Here is a 20,692-nt window from a genome sequence, read left to right as displayed (position 1 = left end):
ATCAATACAAATATATATTCTAGAAATGTACGCTGACCCTGAATTAAGCTTGGTGAAAAATAATTTCATTAAACTCCTGAACAGATCAAATAATTGAAAAAGATGAAGGACCTTATTATACACATCTTGGTGCTGGACCCAATGTGGCAGCTATCAGAGAAATGATGGAAGAAAGGTAATAAGCCAGTATAATACAAAGTCAAGTACAGGAATGGGATCCGTTGACTAAAACCTGTTATCCAGAAAGCTCTAAATTTCAGAATGGCCATCTCACATAGACATTTTAAACAATAATTCACTTTTTTTTAAATTATTTTCTCTTATTTCTCTGTAATAATAAAACAGTACCTTGCATCTGATGTCAACTAAGATATATATAATCCTTATTGGAGGCAAAACAATCCTATTGGGTTCATTCAATATTTAAATGTTTTTTAGTAGACTTATGGTAGGGTGATCTAAATTATAGAAAGATCCCTTATCCGAAAGCTCCAGGTCACGAGCATTCTGGATAACAGATCCCGTACCTGTACCTCATTCCCTGCCTGCAACTCCACAAGCAACAGTGATTTCACATAAGTTTTACTACAACTTTTCTTAATTGAATACCATTGTGACAAATTCATATATTACCTTAATTTGTCTGTAACTTCTCATCTAATGTAGTCATATGTTACTACCGTCTGCTTGCAACTGTGCCCAACAAGTCATAAATTATATATTTCCATTGCAGCAGCAAATGCAAAAGAACTGCGCTGCGCAATATGTTGGCGCTCTAAAAATACATTAATAATAACTGTAGATTTCCTTAAAGGAGTTGTTTAAATTCAAATATAACTGATTTAATAGTTTCTTCTTGTATTTTCTTTAATAATTTTTTTTGTGATTTTCTGTTTGTATATGTTTCATAGGTTTGGCCAGAAGGGGAATGCCATTAGAATTGAGAGGGTTATTTATACAGGAAAAGAAGGCAAAAGTGCTCAGGGATGCCCTATTGCTAAATGGGTAAGTGAATTTGTATCAGTTCTAAGGCTGAATCCCAATTTAGCTCAGAAGATAATAAAACCAGGGATGATTATAAATACCTTTGTAATCTTAGTACTGTACTGTGTTATATACCCACTAGGGAAAATACATTAGGAGTGAGGGCTATGTAACTTTGGAGCACTGAGACACCATTGCGATTAAATTTATATTGATTAAAATGTTTTATTGTTAATTACAGGTGATTCGGCGTAGTGGGACAGATGAGAAAATGCTGTGTTTGGTGAGGGAACGTGCTGGCCACTCCTGCGAAACAGCAGTAATTGTCATTCTGATCTTGGTTTGGGAAGGCATTACAAATTCTTTGGCAGACAGGCTTTACTCAGAGCTTACAGAAACGCTAAATAAGTATGGAACCTTAACAAACCGACGCTGCGCACGTAATGAAGAGTAAGTTCTACTCATACATAACAGCTGTTCTAAAAATATTTTTAAAAGCCAATAGAATAAAAAATGTGCATGTGATATGCTTACAGAAAAGAACAGTCCTATTATGATTGGGATTTTACCCATGCAAGAATATGGGTCATTTACTTAGATCCCAGACAAAAGTGCAAGAGCGCTAATGATCTCAGAGTTGTGCAATTGGAGGCCCTTAGACAAGTTAAGGCTTACAAAGAAGCAAACAATCCATGGCATATATGATATCTCTGACATCATAAAGGAGGCAGGGCAGACAGGCACACTCCTATAGATAGAGGCTGCCAGAGGCAGAAGCCTGAACCCCCCACGACCAGCAAATCTGTGCAATTGCCGACCCATGGGAACCTGCAGGTCCCATGGGTTTCAGGCCAGCCTACACATCTTAGCCTCACATCTTAGCCTCTTTCTGAAGTTCCTTCCATTGCTACACAATCTAGAGCAGAGGTCTTAGGACTTTTGGGGTTCTTTTTTTTAATGAGCTTTTGTTAGTTCAAAACAAGATTTTAGGAATGTCCAATATAGTAAATATTATTACTATCCTTTATTTATATAGCAGAATCATATTTTGCAGAGCATTAATGAGATTATATAGTCACCATATATATTCATCTATATATATTATATACATATATATATTCATCAGTGCCCTAGTGGAGCTTACTGTTTAAGTCTCTATCGCAGTAACACACACTGTGGTTTATCAGGAGTCAGTTAACCTGCTTGTATGTATTTGAATTGTGGGAGGAAATCCACATAAGCACAGGGAGACCATACACATTGTTCGTAGATAGTACCGTGGCTGAAATCCAACCATGGACCCCAGCATTTCAGGGCAGCAGTACTAACCACTGCACCACCATTCTGCCCATTCATATATTCTTTCCTATTTGGCTACCAGGCTAGCCCCCTAAGGTTTGGGAACTGCTGGCCTAAAGAATTTAATTGGGAAATTGCCCATAGCCAAGCCACTCAACTTCCTAGCTACCAGACCTTTTAGTGAGATTGTGAGGAGGGTTTTAATAAAAGAGGGTCCTTAAATTCACATGGGCAATTAATCTAATACCTTTAAGGTACATTTAGGAATCTTTCCCTGCATGAGAGAATTGATGGCATGCTTTCAGAGAAATAATTATTGGTTAGAGACCTTTATTGTAATAATGTATTAAAATTTTTTTTTTAAGGGACGCCACCATAAGCTAAAAATGAAGAAATGAAAAATGATGTAATACATTTCTAAGAACTGGACTTGTAGTTGAACACCTATACACATACCAATTATATATTTGAATTAACTGAACTTTTCTTATCCAATAAACTAATATATATATAAAAGTGAATCCAATCATACTTTAAGTAATATTTTATTGATTTGTTAGTTTAATTTTTTTGTTCTCAAATGTATAATTTTTTTTCCTTTTTGTATAGGCGTACCTGTGCATGTCAGGGTCTGGACCCTGAAACCTGCGGTGCCTCCTTCTCCTTTGGATGCTCATGGAGCATGTATTATAATGGGTGTAAATTTGCAAGAAGTAAAGTACCAAGAAAATTCAGACTCACTAGTGATGATCCAAAAGCAGTAAGTGAAAGACTGCAATGCTGGTGTCTGGCTCTCAGACTATAATGGTCAGTTCTCTCCAACTCAGAGCCGGGCCAAGCTGTAGGCAAACCGGCCACCTAACCCCCTCCCGCATGTGCGCTCTCATGTGGTGATGTCACGCTGGAGGGCCAGAGATCGTGGATACGATCTTCAGTGTGGGGAAGAGGGCCTGGAATAGGGCTAAGCAGATGGAAGAGGTACATGCCCAGCTCCCCCTTCGCCCCCATGCCCTAGGCACAGGCCTCTCCTGCCTACCCCTAGTTTTGGCCCTGCTCCAGCTGCCCACTGGCAGAGAATGATCATGCAGTCAGTTACATGCAGTATTGCCTATTTTGTAGGGGCTCAGTGAGATAAATCGGCAAACCTTATTATGCAGTGCAATCCAACTGTTAGGGAAATCCTAATATGTAGTAACCTAGTAATAAAGAAAATTCTTGCAGTGATGGGGTAAAAATCAATAGGAGTGCAATATACAGTTTTAAATATGTGATCCAGGCTCATTTAGATATGAACCCACATCATCCAAAGCAGAGTATGTGCTGCCCCAATTATGGCCATTGATCTTTCCATGTATTATTTAAATTTAACTTGCCTCTAATCTGTATAACAGAAATACTATAGCCTTGATAAATCATAGTGTTTACTGTGCTGTATTAGGCTGTATCAGAGGGATCAGCTCAAAGAAGAATAACCATCATTCCAGCTTAGCAAGGTTGACATCACTCACTATGTATGCACACTTTCTCCTTCCTACTTTTAATACATGAGTTTAGTATCTGGTTTGCCAGAACCCTTAATGCACAAGTATTTTTATCACTTTCCAGTGCCCATTTAATGGTCTTCTACCTATGAGTGTAATCCAGCACATTCTACGGTTATTGCTATCAGTAGATGCTTTAGTATTTGTTGATGAAATTTCTTTCTGTGTTTTGCTTACATTATTTTCAAACAAATTGCCAGAATATGTCAATTATAAGGCACAATCTTCAATGTCTACACGTTATGTGTTCTGGCCCTATAACATCAAAGGAATGTGACTGGCCTGCTCTAGACGTCCAAATTAGCTTGAGTTACAGTCTACCTCTGTACCTATTCATCCACCTTTAATGAACGCAAATCTCATTATAAAAAAAGAATCTGTGCCATTTTCATGTAGAAATGTTCTTGGCCTGGAGAAGCAGTAATTACTCCCTAGAACAGTGCTAAATTAGGTATGAGTGTCTAAAGTTTGGCATGCAGGTCACATCAGGAAAAAAGCAAGATGGCCCACAGTGTCATGGTGGTGATGGTAACAGCCAATAATACTAATAACAACATTAGGGCAGGACTCGATGATGTGTTTTTACCCGACATGTCGCAATACGACTAAACGCATGCGACGTGTCGGATGTTTTACTGAAAACGGAAGTGAAAGAGAAATCGCATGTTACAACTACATTAATCTGAATGTCAGATAAAATCGCAGTTACAAAAAAACACAAGAGGCATTTACAAGAGAAAATAATGTCATGAGTTTATCCCCAGGGTTTTTTCTTCTTCATATATTCCTCCATAGAGTAGATATAATTATTTTCATAAAAATAGGGTTTTTGTATTATTTTGATACACTTATATGGGTGCAAATACAGAAATCATACATATATGTATGTGGATGACTGGTTCTGTATTGATGACTTTATATATATGTCAAAGGGCAAAGGAGCACAATGAATATTGCATGAGGGCATTAAAGTAATCAGTAATATATTCCATTGCATACAATGATGTCTGCCTTTTCTGATTCCGCTCTTCTTACACTTTTTTATGACCAATTGTAAGGAAAATGTGTATTTTGAATTTGTTGCAAGGATTTTATTACAAGATTTACAGTAAATGTAAATCCATTATACATTTAAGTTGTTAGAATTTGCATTTGCAGGCAAACTTCATTTTAGTGGGTTTAATGGGTTTGTATTCTTTTTTTTACCATTCAATAAAGGAAGAAAAGCTGGAAGCCAATTTACAGCACTTATCAACAATGATGGCTCCAATTTACAAGAAACTTGCCCCTGATGCCTATAATAACCAGGTCAGTATAAGTTACAAAAGATCTCATACTGAATGCTGACTAAATTCAACCAAGGCTACCTCACGACCATGTTTTAATTTTTGGATAAATAAAGAAATGAAATTCCGGTGTGCGCTGCCTACAAATCCGAATTTATATATGTGAAGCATTGCTGCATCACCCGGTTCACAGTAAAGGGAATACAGATACCTATTTGGTTGTATATATATTACCTGCACCTGGGAAAATATAAATGTTTATATATTTAACAAAATGTAGCAAATCTTAAAGCGCATTTACTAAAGAAGTGCAAAATGCAAAAAATAACACTGTGACCTGCAGGTGACAACATCCAGCCACAGCACAACATTAGAATTTTAGCATATCTGTGCACAATTTTGTGGCCAACCTTTGTGTCCCTGCATTTAAACAGATGACATGCAGGCAGGACACAGTACTTATAACATGTCAGTTGCATGCAATTCAGTGCAGCATTAAATGCCTATAGATGAAACTTGCAAAAGGAGCTCAATATATAGTATGTGGTCAAGGCAGCTTTGGGTTCTGGGTTCCACTGCACCAGAGGACTTGCACTTCATGCAACAAAGTAGGTGCAGTCAGCAAATTGGGACCCATTCCTAGCATAGATAAGTGCCAGTAGGCACAAGTTCTTTATTTGGGGCATTTTATTTCTAGCATTGTGCATAGCCTTAATACATTTCTACATAATGTGCTTCATTAAAGAAAATCCTTCATTAAAGGAAACATGTAAGGCAAAAATACAGGTTTCACAAAGCTATGATTCAAATGTATTTTCATATTACTCTTTTGGGTTAATGGGTGCAAGTAGCTTAAATGTTTCTTTTTCAGATTGAGCATGAGCACAGAGCTCCAGATTGCCGTCTTGGTACTGAGGAAGGTCGACCATTTTCTGGAGTTACTGCTTGCTTGGATTTTTGCGCTCATTCCCACCGGGACTTGCACAACATGCCAAATGGCAGCACACTGGTTAGTATAATTGTGTATGTGCTAAACTGTTTATGTTTTAGTTAAACACTGCAAGGCAGCCTTTTTTATTCCATGCACAAACTGCGTTTGGGATTGCATCAACATTACACAAAGAATAGTGCTGGCTGTTTACTGATGTACTAAGGGAGGCTGCAAAAAGATGCACACAGCACCCCAGTACCCCCCTGGACTGTCTATGTTTTTAAGAAGGGGGAGAGCCAGACTGTTGGCGTAGGATGTTCTACCCAACTGGGGTATGAGGGTTCCAAACAACTTGGCACACCCAAGTGATTTACATTTCCTTCTTATTTAATTGTCTGAAGGAGCTCCGCAACCGTTTGGAACTATATATGGTGATATACCTGTATAAGAACTTTACATACATGGGGTATGTTTTATTTGCTATACACAATATTCTGATATGGCAGTGCAAACATGCCAAACAGTTTATTTAAAAATATGTTTGTTTTTGTAAGGTTTGCACTTTAACCAGAGAAGACAATCGTGAAGTTGGAAAAAATCCACAAGATGAGCAACTACATATCTTACCCCTTTACAAAGTATCCAACGTGGATGAGTTTGGCAGTTCTGAGAATCAGGAGGAGAAGAAAAGAAATGGTGCTATTCAGGTTCTTACATCTTTCCGAAGGCAAGTGCGAATGCTAGCAGAGCCCGTAAAAACCTGCCGGCAAAAGAAGTTGGAAAAACAAGAAGCCAAGAAAGCAGCAGCTGAGAAGTTGAATTCTGCTTTGGAAAATGGTCACAGCAAGAACGAAAAGGAGAAGCCTTCACGGCACAAAAACGTACACGTGGAAGCTTCTGTGCAGGAAAAACAGCAAGCAGGTAACAAATGCATTTCGTTAGTTACATGCTTATTCACTAGGTCTGATCCTCCAATGTGATTGGCATTGTCTCAAAATTAAATCTTGTTTAAGAAGGACAAAGGCAAATGTAAAGTTGGAGGCAAAAAATATTTATAGTAAAATACAAATATGTTTTCTACATTTCCCCAGCATATTAAAAATTATGATACAGACTACAAACGGGTGAATCGGACCCATTTTGCCAAAAATTTGCAAAACGGCAAAAATTCACCGAAATGCATTGAAGTCTACGGGCGACAATATTTTTTTTTTAAGCGACAAATTGCGTGACAAATTTTGGACATGGAACAATTTTTTTCACCCATTAGATTCTATGGGTGTCATTTTCGTAGCGAAACTTGGCAAAAAATTTCTTTCATCCCTAGTACAGACCCTTAACATATTCCATAGACATAGTGGACAATGTCTAAAATGTATTAAGGGTGATGCAATTGGCTGCAAGTCATTATTTCATCAATTGGCTAGTGGTTTTTGGTTAAAGTTATAACACTTACCTACCTTATGATTACCACATATGGGCCAAGAAGAGTATTTACATTAGGAACCAACTGACAGATTGAAAATATATTTCTAAAATGCTTTTACATGAAATAAAGTTTTTACATCTAGTATATGTGTATATTTTTAATTAAGACTTGCAAGTCTATTTCATTCTTTATTTTTACATTTCAGAATTTTCTCGAATGCCAGCCATGCACCAAAACCCCATTCTAAATATGAACCAAGGGAACTCTTTAAATCATTACCCAGCATCAGTCCCCACAAATCCTTACACACAAATTCCTAATTTGCCTGACCCCTATCAGAATAGTTTTCCTCTCTACCATGGATCGAGAGACATGAATATTTTTCAAGCTGCTGCAAGTGCATCAGTATCCTGTGCAAATAGCCCTATGAATTCTTTCCAAGGATCCTTTAATCAAGGTAACTCTTGCCCCCCTTATCCCAGTAATGGAAATGCCTCCTTGGACAACTGTTCCCCTTATCTTGACTCTTCACAGCAACAATCCATGGATTATTACAAGTTTAAAAACCAAGATCCAGTGGCTAAATTAGGCGTGCCCCCAAATCAATCATTGTACCAGCAGGGCTTTTCAAATAGTCAGGCTTATGGTCACAAAATGTTTAGTTATGGAAACCAAAGAGTGCAAGCTGATGATTTCAGTGGCTGTAATGCTTATCCATCACCTCAGGCTGATAGTCATGTAATGGGTCCTGCCACAAATTCACGGCCTATTATCAGCAATGGTGAATATCCTCTTCCACACTCTTTCCAGAGTCATGAAAGCAACATGTCATCAAGTATATTAGGGGACAGAGCTGGTTCTCTGCCTTTCCTTGGTAAACAGAGTGAAATGCATTCACAGGCATCAAATGGAACATCTGAAATGCTTCCAGGTCTTAACCATGACAGAACTAATTTTGGAGGCCTAGGTAGAACTAATGGTGCTAATGTTCAGGGAAAGCTACCGTACACCTTACCTCCTGTTCCAGAAGAGCCTGCTGAAGTTTGGTCAGACAGTGAGCAGAGCTTTCTTGATCCTGATATCGGAGGTGTAGCAGTTTGCCCAACTCATGGGTCAATTTTGATTGAATGTGCAAAGCGTGAGCTCCATGCAACAACCCCATTAAAGAATCCCAACAGAAATCACCCTACCAGAATATCTCTGGTGTTCTACCAACACAAGAGCATGAATGAGCCAAAGCATGGCCTGGCATTATGGGAAGCAAAAATGGCAGGCAAAGCAAGGGAAAAGGAAGAAGATTGTGAAAGGTATGGGCCAGACTATGTGGCTCCTAAATCTTACAACAGAAAAGCAAAACGGGAGCCTATGGAGCCAATACATGAACCTGCTGAACCAACTTATCTTCGTTTCATTAAGTCACTCACACAGAGGACGATGTCAATAACCACAGACTCTCAAGTCACTACATCTCCATATGCCTTAACACGGGTTACAGGTCCTTACAACAGATATATATAGTCTGCTGCGTTACCTCATTTACATCATATTGGGTGCACCATATTTGCTTAGGTTAATTCACATGGATATGTAAAATGTGTGAGTATTTTACATAAATGTGATCCATGGTAAAGAGTACCAGCAAAAGAAGTATTCTTACCTATTAACGTTTCTAGTTTTTAATTGTGTAGTCACAGAATGCTCTGGAGACAAGAATACAGTCATCCTATGCAAAAGGTGTTTAACAAAAATCAAAACACAGGTTCTACTGGATGAATTGTAAAATTGCATTTACCTTCCTCCCACTTTTATACAAAAAATGTGTAGCGCTAGGAGCCAGAATCAAACTTACTGTAGTGTTTTAACATCAGGAAAATTACAAATACCATCTGGTGCTAAATTCCTTTTGTTCAATACTGGAATTGTATCCTTTTTGACATATGATATTTATAATCGTAACCCTGACCTCCAATGTGTTTCCGTAGTGTAGATTTTCACAAATCAATGTCAACAATATAACACTGAAATATTTAGACATTCTTTGAAAAGATGGTGCTATCAACTGTGTCTTTACAATGTTTTAAGACCGGGAATAATGTATCCAGTTTTAATTCAATCAGATATAATAACATCTTATAAACAATGAACATTTTCGGTTTTATTTCCTTTACAGGCCATCCGGTTATGTTTTAATTCACCCAGTCACACGTTTTAACACTTAGGAACAAAGCTAAGATGTTAAAGAGCCTTCATCCTGCATAACATCTGTATCCTGTATATATTATGTTTTCCAGGAAAACTACAAGGCAAGCAGAAGCTGCCGTCTTTTCTCCAACACATGGAAATTTGTGGTTGGAAGTTTTTAAATTTGAATATATATATATATATATATATTTATGGGGAATATACATTAAGTACTTGAGATAAGAAGCTAGGGTCTTTGAAACCCTTGCCTCAATTCTGTATGGGTTGAACTGTGTGATTTTCCTATGACTTGTAAATCAGGCACAGTGGTTCACTTCACAGGGCGATAAATATATATACCGGGGGGTTGAGGTGGCAGTAGCAAGTCAAGCTAATTCTGTGTGCAGCCTCAGTACAGGATCTATTCCAAGGGTGCTTTCAACTCTTTTCGTGCAGCAGTCATGGATCTGCATCCAGCAAGCTTTTTATACATCTATTCACACACTAATGCAGCATATTACATGTGCATAACTCTCATACACATGTGCACTGTGGTTTATAACAACCTCCATTAAGCCTTACTTTATTGGTCAAGGAAAAAATCATGTGGAATTTTAATTCTGTTTTTCTGTGGATAGGTGAGGGAGGGCTTAAGGTCTACACCGACACATTTACATTTTAGCATATTTGCTATAAACTGTAATAACATTACTTCCCCTTTCATCTAATTTTCATTTCTGGGTTTGTAAAAATTATTTTTTTAAACTTGTTTATGATATCCAAATCCTATATAAATACAATTTTCCGAATGAGTTTTAAATCAGCTACCAAAAGTCCTAATTTCTTTCTTCTCTTCATTTTTTATGTGAATATTTTTTTTAATCAGATCTGCATATATATGTATATTTTGTTTAATGTTTTTCATATTTCTGTTTTTTAAGTAGAAGGGTTTTTTTTGCGTTTTATCAAAAATGTGATGAAAAAAATTAGGAAACCACCAAATTGCAAAAATGATATTTCTGTATTTTTCCCAGCTATAATTGCACAAGGCTTATTCTTTTAAGGTTATTATGATTTTTTTTATTGGAAAAACACATTAATACAAATTTATGTCCATTCACATTAGTTTCTTTCTAAAAATCCAAAATTTTTAGTTAATAAGTAAAAGGCACATCCCTAACCCATCCTGTCCTGAACACTTAGTGGCAAATCTGTTATACTTACCCATCAATCGTTGGGTCTTCCGGCTGCCGAAAAACCGAGAGAAGTTCAGGAAGTCATTCGGTTTTTTCGCACCTGATAGACCTGACCATGGATGGGTAAGTATAATAAATCTGACCCTAAGTGTGTGTGTTTTACTGTATTTTCTGTCCCATTGAGTAAAACCAATATTGTGTTACAGTGCTTTAATAATATCACAGCATTTTCAACATTGAATTTGTTGCTCAGTAAAATAAGAGAAATAGTCAAAGCAAAGTGTCACATATGGTATCCCAGAACAGATGCCAAAGTTCCAATTATGGCTCACGCTTCTGCCTATAACAGCCGCCTTTCGCTTCTGGAGGAGCCCTCCTCTACTCAAGTGCCGCCAAGTCTTAAAGTGTGAGAACCAAGGCGAGAGTTCTGGGCAGACAAGGGTGACAGGAGGAAAGGGCTTAAAGCAAAGTGTAGTCGAGGAAACAGGCAGGGGTCAATAACCAGTCTGTCAGCGCAGTACAGAATCAGGATGAATAGTAGGAAAATGGGAAATGGTCGGGTCAGGCAATGACAGGCATGGGTCAGGAAAAGGAAAACCGGACAATAAACACACCTAGGAACTATCTGACAATAGACTTACGTCGAGCAGTGAGCAAAAGGATGAGGTGCCTTGAAATATTTGAATTTCGTGCCAAGCGAAAAGAAGTCAGATGCAGCGTGTAGAATAAAAATATGCGCAGATAGACAATCGTGGCCAAACCCAGAAGAAAGCATAACTCAGGCAGAAGGCTGCAGGCGTCCCCGCCCAACTAGACCAGATCGTTACTAGGGATGCGCCGAATCCAGGATTCGGTTCAGGCAGGATTCTGCCTTTTTCAGCAGGTTTTGAATTCAGCTGAATCCTTCTGCCCGGCTGAACTGAATCCAAATCCTAATTTGCATATGTAAATTAGGGGTGGGAGGGAAATCACGTGACTTTTTGTCACAAAACAAGGAAGTAAAAAATGTTTTCTCCTTCCCACCCCTAATTTGCATATGCAAATTAGGATTCAGGTTCGGTATTCGGCGAATCTTTGGCAAAGGATTTGGGGGTTCGGCCGAATCCAAAATAGTGGATTCTGTGCATCCCTGATCGTAACACATTGTGTGTGTGTGTGTGTGTGTGTGTGTGTATATATATATTTATATTTATAATATATACCGTATACACTGTATATATTTATATCAAATATTTATAGACACACAGACACACATACATGTTGGGATACAATATTTACCACACTAAGCTAGGCAAGGCATATGTTAATTGTTTTTTATATATTTTGTGCACAAACACCTCCAACCTTCCTCTCATATTGCTAGGAAAATAAATACACATTCATATAAGAGGAACGTTTCTGCTAATCCGCTGAATAGGGAAGAGAGGGAAAAGTCCATTATTGTAGAGAAGTAATATGTACTTGCCTTCCATCTTATCAAAATACTTTATAGCTATAAAAATAATAAGGCAACATTCTTACTGTGTGACCCTCCTTGACCCCACAGAAAAACTGATATGAAATATAAACACAAGCAATCTCTTGGCATTTCTGAATTATGCTCACAATACAGAAGTTTTTCTTTGATAGTCATTGGTAATTATGTGATTACGTTTTTAATAGTGTGAATCAGATCCACACACCCAAATCATTTTCTTTAATCATCATTCGTATATGAGAACCTTACAGCCTGAGATTTTGTACATTGCATGTAGGTGTTTATTTGTGGCAGCTTAATATTAGATTATGCAGAAACCATGTAAATGTTCTAATGAATTTTTCTATTCATGTTTTTCCATTTAAAGGTCTACAAAGTTTGTTTATTTAAAATCAATGTTAAAGTTTGCTCGAATGCATTTAAGATTACTTATAGCTGAGACAAGCTGCGCTGGTATTTATGGCTTACTATCTGTGTAGAAGGCTTTCATGGACAGTTAATATATAATTACCATGCTGTTACCCACCAGACAGCATGTTATATCATTGGTTACATCCTTGAAAGCTTCAATTTGATGTGCCCTGTAGCTCAGCTAGCCATTTTCCAGTCCATAGCAATGGTTATTAGCATCTTATTGTTTCCCTAGAACAGATACATATGATTGGGGATATCCTGGCACCAGTTTTTTCAACTGATTGTCATTTGAACACTGCAGTTGTGCAGGGGGCCTGGCAAGCTTATTATATAGTGTTTTAACATAAAAGCAATATATGTGCTATTCAGAATACATAATGTGAACATTTTTGTGTTGACTGCCGGAACAGTATGTAATCATCTACGACAGGGTTAGCTTAAGATTAAAAATATGCGGATGGTAGAAAATGCCTTATTATAAAGTTATTGTTGAAGTGCCTGGCAATGCAGGGTAAGCACTCAATTACATTTCAGTCCTGTCAGAAATATTTTAGTAGCTGGACTGAAGCTGGTCACATTTGGTAAGATCTGCTGCACAGCTTGGTCACAGTTAGCCGTTAACAACATACACTCACCGCTTAGCATTTTTTGGCCTACGCTTGGATGGAATTTGGACCAGTTTGCATACAAGATTGGCTGGGAACATTAGTTCATTTGTGGTCAGTGTCAGTTCTTCATATGTTATGGATAGCACATATCACAGGTTGTGAGCCTAGCTTTCTGTACCTACTTCCAATTGAATCCCTTTTAGTTAAATTGTGTTATTACAAAGTTTGCTATCTTTGTGCCACTTTCATACTTCAACTTAATAGAGGCATTTATTGATCCATGTAGCGGCTGTTAAGGAGTCAACCAGGGCATGTACAGCACTTGACATATATGCTGCACTTCTATTCTGCAGCACTTTAGCTTTGTAGAAACATTTTAAATGCCTATTGACGTCTATGACCATGCATTCACTTAAGGCTAAAAGTAGATTTGATCATTGTTCCAGTGAGGAGCCATTTACCTGTTTCAGGGGTTGGAAAATGAAGTTATACTGCTGATATGCCAGCTAGCCAGTTGATAGCAGCAGTAAAGCTATATATGAATTAAAAAGAATGCATCTGAGATATAGGGGATTATTTACTAAGCTCCGAAAACCCGTCACAGTCCCATTGATTTTTGGTTGTGTCGGGGGTTTCGGGCAATTTCACAATGTTTTCATGAAACTCTGAGCTTTTCCCACAAAGCAAATTTTCGGGAAAATATAATAATAAATAAGCGTTAAAAACCCGAGTGGGTTAGATCGGAGTTTGTAGAGGCCGATATTGAGATAAATTCGGACCTTGATAAATAACCCCCATAGTGTCTCCAAGGCAGCATTTTTAATTTCCCAGAGGGTGACGGCAGGCAGCTTTACAAGCTAAGGGTTCAGATGAGGTGTTTGTGTATCAGTAGCCTGCCTGTTTGCCAGCTCCACAGTTATATTCTGCAGTATTCACATTGCAAAAGTCACCTGAGTGACAGTTCCCCTAATGGACAGCACATAGTACTTTGGAGCTGGGATTACTTTCAGTTTTGTCCTATAAACAGACTGTAGGTCATGGCTTTTCTAGGCATCATATCTTTTACACCAGATTCAGCTCCCCCAAGTAAGTTTTTTGGGTTAGAAAAATACCTCCCATAAACAAAATATTCATTATAAGGCTAAACTTACTTTGTGGTGCTAACAGAAAACATAGACAGGCCGAAAACACCTAAACATACTAAACAACTAAATCTTGCTAAACATAGGGCACCCCGTGCCTTCACCATTATTTGTTTCTGAGGCCTGTGTGATTTAGCGGGAGCTAACCTGACAGTTTGGTCTTAAAGGAAAACTATACCCCCCAAACAATGTAGGTCTCTATAGAAAGATATTGCATAAAACAGCTCATATGTAAAACCCTGCTTCATGTAAACAAACCATTTTCATAATAATATACTTTTCTAGTAGTATGTGCCATTGGGTAATTTTAAAAAATAAGGGATTATACAATTCACTGTACAAACTATACTTCTTAGGTTCTGTCTTTTGCGTCCAAACTTCTTCCTGTTACAGTTAGAGTTCTAGTATTTCTGGTCAGGTGATCTCTGAGGCAGCACACAGGCCATCACAAAATGGTGGTTCAAGGCAAGAGATGTAAAAGGGCAATATTTACTTAAATATATATACCAGTTTGGGAAGATTCTTTAATATGCCACTTAATATGATATAAACTATCTGTTGCTTAAAGTGGACCTGTCACCTACACATAAAAAGCTGCATAATGAAAGTCCTTTGCAAATTAAATATGAAACCCCAAAAAAAAATTTCAATAAAACATCCATACCTGTTATAAAGGTGTTTAAATATCTAAACTGTCAATCAAATATTACCTGCCCCGCCTCTATGCCCGTGGCATAGAGGAGGGGCAGTCAATTACTTTCACTTTCCATTCAGCACTTCCTACATGTCACTGCTCTCCCCACATTCCCCCTTCCCTCCTCAGGCTCTATAATTGTGTAGGGCACTGCACATGGACATTAGGTCCCCCATTCTGGTGCACACACAAGATTTTGGGGTGATACACAATTTCCCTTAATAACCGTGTCCACAAAATGGCTGCAGCCTGCTTGCTGTGATTGCATAATTCCAAGACAGAAGGAAACAAAATTTAAATAATAAATACAGTGTAAGTAAAGTTTATTTTGCTCAACTAACATGATAGAAAAGAATTTGAAATTATTTCTTAGGGTGACAGGTCCCCTTTAAGTATTTATTTTGGGGGGTATAGTTTTCCTTTAAAGAACTGGCTTAGAATAGGAGGCAGTGCCAGGAACACATTCCATGCCTGATATGCAAGTGCAGATCAAGGAAAGACAAAATTTCTCATCTTAAAAAGCACAGCACAATAGCACCTGTAACTTTGTAGGTTCAATGCAGAAACCTATCTAACTGTCTGGTACCAGGGGACCTGGGTAAATACTATTCTCCCTCAGTAAAATGACTGATCATGGCAAACATTCGATTTAGGAAGCTGGTTATTCACATGTGTTTGCTGGTTTTCGTTAAGTAAGAAGGCCCCTAGTACCCGATGCATCCTATCTATTTGCTAACTGCAGAGAACTGGCCGTTGTAATATTGAGATTCATGAAGTCATAGAAGAAAAACTAGAGAGATACTAGTGAGAATATTTATAAAATATAGTGTACTGTATTTTTATGCTAAAAAAAATGAGCTTGGAAATACAGTGATGAATGATGGTGCGACTCACCCTGCTCCCAGTGATCATATTGTAAGCTAAACTTTCATTACAGACCTGAGTGAGAGTCCTTTTTTGTCACCTACCTCAGCACTAGTTTGGCAGTAGGATATTGATAGGTGAGTGAAAGAATACTGATGTCATACCGTCAATATTCTCCAAGCAGTGAAAACACGAACAGCTAACGTAAAGAAATCACATTTTTTCTTAATACTTGACATCTTGACAAGTTTAACTTGAACTTTCGTCTCAAAATTCAGGGATGTAATTGCTTGGTCTTTATACCAATAAATAGCATTTATTTGTTTTGTTTTCTTTCTTGGCTTGTCCTAGGCTATATCTATTTTTCTGTTTTCAGGGGGAAGGACGTCTGCTCCCTGTTTTAATATGACTTGTGTGTGTGTGTATATATATATATATATATATGAATATATATAGATATAGGACAGGTGCTGCAAAAATGAATTATGTAAATGTGCTGGCTTTTTTTTTTTTTTTACTGTAAAATACGTCGGAATTAGCAACTTAATTTTAACAAAATCTATTAAAAACAAGTTGAATGCACTGAGCTAAAGTAAAGGGAATATGTATAGCCTGGGTTTGGCAAGTAACAGTCTTACTAAGGGGATATACCATAGTAGGTTGCTGTATCATGAACTTAACCCAGTTCTCTTATTGGCTTAGATTTTAATTAAAGGGTTCCAAATATACACACTGTTGTGGGGCTTTTGTGTCTGGTGCTATTAAATGGCCACAATGATGTTTATAAATTACCCAGAATGTACTTTTTTTTGTGTAAAATTAAATTCTAATGAATTTGTGTAATAATGCATATTGGGCGTGGTGATGTATTTCTTGTATGATGCAGAGATGACGACAATATATACTCAGTATATGTCTAGCAGTTGAGGATGGAGCTACACCTTCTGTCTAAGCAATCTAGGAAGAAAATGTCTTGCCTGGAAAGAATGGAAGTATTATTAATGGTTCCGACCTGGTTTTTCCTTTTGCTCTCTATTGCAAAAAGTGGTAGCTACTAAAAAATGTTATAAAAATTGTGAGAAAGTTCTTTGACACAAGGTAATTTATAGTGAAGTATAAATACATATTTAAAGGGATACTCTCATGGGGAAAAAAAAATTCAAAACGGATCAGTTAATAGCGCTGCTCCAGCAGAATTCTGAACTGAAATCCATTTCTCATAAGAGATTTTTTTATATTTAATTTTCTGACACAGGGCTAGACATATTGCCAGTTTCCCAGCTGCCCCAATCACGTGACTTGTGCTCTGATAAACGTCAGTCACTCTTTACTGCTGTACGGCAAGTTTGAGTGATATCAGCCCCCTCCCTTTATCACTCAGCAGCCTAACAACAGAACAATGGGAAGGTAACCAGATAGCAGCTCCCTAATACAAGATAACAGCTGACAGTACATTACCAAAGCCCTATGTAATGTGCATTCGGCAAGAATACTGCAATCTTTTTGCATTATTTGTGCTTTGTTTCCATTCATATATTAAGGCATGTGACACACATAACGCTTCTCTACTGGCATATGTCCACTCAATACCCCTCTGTGCCATGTATATCGACCTGAAACCACCTTTCAATTAATAAATGAACAGAAGGCAGCGTAGAGGGGTAGTGATGGGCGAATTTATTCGCCAGGAGCGAATTCGCGTTCATAAATTCGCAGGCGTCAAAAAAAACATTTAGTCTGCATCAAAAAGGGCCGGCGGCGTAAAAAAAAACAAGACACCGGCATCATTTCGCAAATTTTTCGACATTTCATGGGAAATTCGGAAATTTTCTGGCGAAGCTAAACGGCGCAAATTCGCCCATCACTATAGAGGGGTATCTAGCATTTATCCTCTGGCTGCAAAATGCAGGCAACCATATAGAACATACATGTGCTTTTGGAACCCGATTTCAGAACTCTCATAAAAGGCCATGGAAACTAAAATACTTCTTGAAGCTATATGTAAAATCATTTGTAACTTACACAAATGTATATGTAAACTTTCCAAAATCTTGCATGGAATCTGGCTTTACAAGGCCCTGAAATCTGGGAAGGCTCAGCAATGTTTACATATCTATTAGTGAATGTTGCTTATGTCCCTTTTAATGGTATTGAGGCCATTGACATCCTTTAGTACATTGCCCCAATGTAAAAATGTGTACATTTATCTTAATTTATCTAAAGTCTGGATACAGGTTTTTTAGTTTAAATCCCTTTTTTTTTTTTTTTTTACCTCAAATCCCTTTTTTTTGTCAAATATGTTCACGCAGTGCAATATTAAAACCAGTTAGCATTTTGTTTTAAACCCCTCGCAGCAATTAATTGCAGTAAGTGAGAGGTTTGGTTTTGTACCATTCATATATAAGAAAAATATATGTATATAAGCAATGTTTTTACAAGCGTGCCTGTGCACACTATGATACCATTTTAAATATATATTGTGTTTGTTTAAGAAAAAAAAATGTATTAGTTTTGTTATCCAGCAAAGAAACACTTGTAAATGAAAAGTATTTGTAAATATTTCAATCACTCGTATTTGTACCTGTCGAGCTATAAGCTTTTGGGAAGGTGCTGCACCCATCCACTGTTGCTGAGGGCTTGGATATATCAGTTAGAAATGCACTTCAGTTCCCCAACCCTGTGAAAGAGGGGAACTTGGTGCTTGGGTTTATAGAACTCATGTGACTTTTTTCTAATATTTTTCTTTTCGAAAACCATTATTTGCCAAATGGCTTGCAGAAAATACATCAAACCATGTACAAAAACTGAAAAAAAAAAAGCTAGATTATCTTAGATCATAAAAACTGTAACGTTGGGCTGCTGTTCTACTTTATGGCAAACCGAGAAGCAGAATTGCTTGTGGGCAGTAGCCAGGTTGACTGTAACCATACTTGAAAATGCTTTGAGCAGCGTCAACTCTACTTGAACGAACCTATTTCATCCTGATAGCTGCACAGCAGTGCTTGGTTCATGTCTAGAGCTCATGGTGAACTTGTATAGGAAATGATGCTGTTTGACACTAAAAGGTAATGACTTTCTCTGTGCATATTAGCTGAGTACATTCTAGGAGCTTCTATTTCTTTTCTTTCTTTTTTTTTCTTTCCACAACATGGTGTGTGTACAAAATCTGAGGATGGTTATAAATACTGTAAGTATTGTAATGTAATGAATGCAGGCTACTTGAGAACTGTTTATTATATCATTCCTGAGATGTGGGTGTTTTTAATAAATTTATATTTATTTAATGCATTTGAAGTCTGAGAGTTTTTTTATTTCTAGAAATCCATGATTGACTTGGGTACAAAGAGCAGGCCAGCAGCACAACCTGTGTGAGCCCAATGGCTTTTATTACACATGGGGTAGATCTTCTGGTTAGCTAATATTACAGAACAGATTAATTCTGCATATATATATATATATATATATATATATATATATAATACACAAAGGCTATGAATATCTTGTAAATTATATCCTTATAAACGGTGAGTTCTGATGTCATCAGTTATAAACAGTGAGTTCTGATGTCATTTCTGTCACATGACTCACTGAAACTTGTGTATTATAATAAATAAAGTACCCCCAGTTGCAAAATATGAGGATATTAGAAGTTACTTATAATATCCTTATAATTTACAAGAGGGGGTACTTTATTCACTATATATTTTATATCTCAAAAAACAGTTATGCCTAACCTATTTTAGTTGCCCCAGTCTTTAGCTTAGGAAAGTGACTTCATTCTTCATATAGAATAGGAACCAATCAGCAGCTAGGCTGACTGATAGGGAACTGAAGTCTGTCTTTGCTTGTAGGAAAGGAACCAATCACCAGCTAGGCTGACCTGATAGGGAACTGAAGTCTGTCTTTGCTTGTAGGATAGGAACCAATCCCCAGCTAGGCTGACCTGATAGGGAACTGAAGTCTGTCTTTGCTTGTAGGATAGGAACCAATCCCCAGTTAGGCTGACCTGATAGGGAATTGAAGTCTGTCTTTGCTTGTAGGATAGGAACCAATCCCCAGTTAGGCTGACCTGATAGGGAATTGAAGTCTGTCTTTGCTTGTACGATAGGAACCAATCACCAGCTAGGCTGACCGGATAGGGAACTGAAGTCTGTTTTAGTGAAACTGCAGGACTGTGATTGACTACCCCCCTTATACTGTGCTGTAGAGAGTTCAGATAAAGGCAATTTTTAAAGATAATATCAATTTTAAGGCCAAAGTAAAACCAACACCATATTTAATTCATTTTTGCCTACAATCTTGGAGGGGGGGGCACATCCTATATGTCTCCTTTAAAACCACATGCAACACAATTGTATTATAAGTGAATGCTCACAATTATATACATTTGATACACAATTTCCTTGAAACTCTATTGATGGTTCATACTAGTAGGATCAGAGCAAAAATATTGTGTGCTGTCATTCTTTGAAACATTCACAACTGTATGGTTTACTTGAATACTTCCAATGGGCTTATGGCTCTAACTTACCAATGAGGTGGTTGTGAAATCTTTTCCCTATTTATACATAAAAGATGTTGTCATGCCAGGGCCACCTTGCACTGGCATTTTAAAAGTTAATACTATAATTACTCAGGCTCACACA

The 20,692-nt window shown here is 37.4% G+C and overlaps 1 protein-coding gene across 3 annotated transcripts in view; it reads left to right on the top strand.

Annotated features, from left to right (window-relative positions):
- tet2.L (tet methylcytosine dioxygenase 2 L homeolog) overlaps positions 1-11,694 on the top strand; it is a 40,135-nt gene extending 28,441 nt beyond the window's left edge. For all 3 annotated transcript variants that reach the window (XM_018251892.2, XM_018251900.2, XM_041590609.1), the window contains exons 3-10: positions 85-175; positions 912-1,005; positions 1,226-1,434; positions 2,893-3,043; positions 5,043-5,132; positions 5,982-6,119; positions 6,596-6,962; positions 7,676-11,694. In XM_018251892.2, coding sequence (XP_018107381.1) covers positions 85-175; positions 912-1,005; positions 1,226-1,434; positions 2,893-3,043; positions 5,043-5,132; positions 5,982-6,119; positions 6,596-6,962; positions 7,676-8,988 — 2,453 coding nt within the window. In that variant the 3' untranslated portion in view covers positions 8,989-11,694. The remainder of the gene's footprint in view (positions 1-84; positions 176-911; positions 1,006-1,225; positions 1,435-2,892; positions 3,044-5,042; positions 5,133-5,981; positions 6,120-6,595; positions 6,963-7,675) is intronic.
- The last annotated feature ends 8,998 nt before the right edge of the window (positions 11,695-20,692 follow it).

This window comes from Xenopus laevis, chromosome 1L (genome assembly GCF_017654675.1).
Source record: "Xenopus laevis strain J_2021 chromosome 1L, Xenopus_laevis_v10.1, whole genome shotgun sequence".
In the NCBI taxonomy this organism is placed as follows: Eukaryota; Metazoa; Chordata; class Amphibia; order Anura; family Pipidae; genus Xenopus; species Xenopus laevis.
Note: the sequence above shows the minus strand (reverse complement) of the source record. Positions and strands in the feature narration are given on the sequence as shown.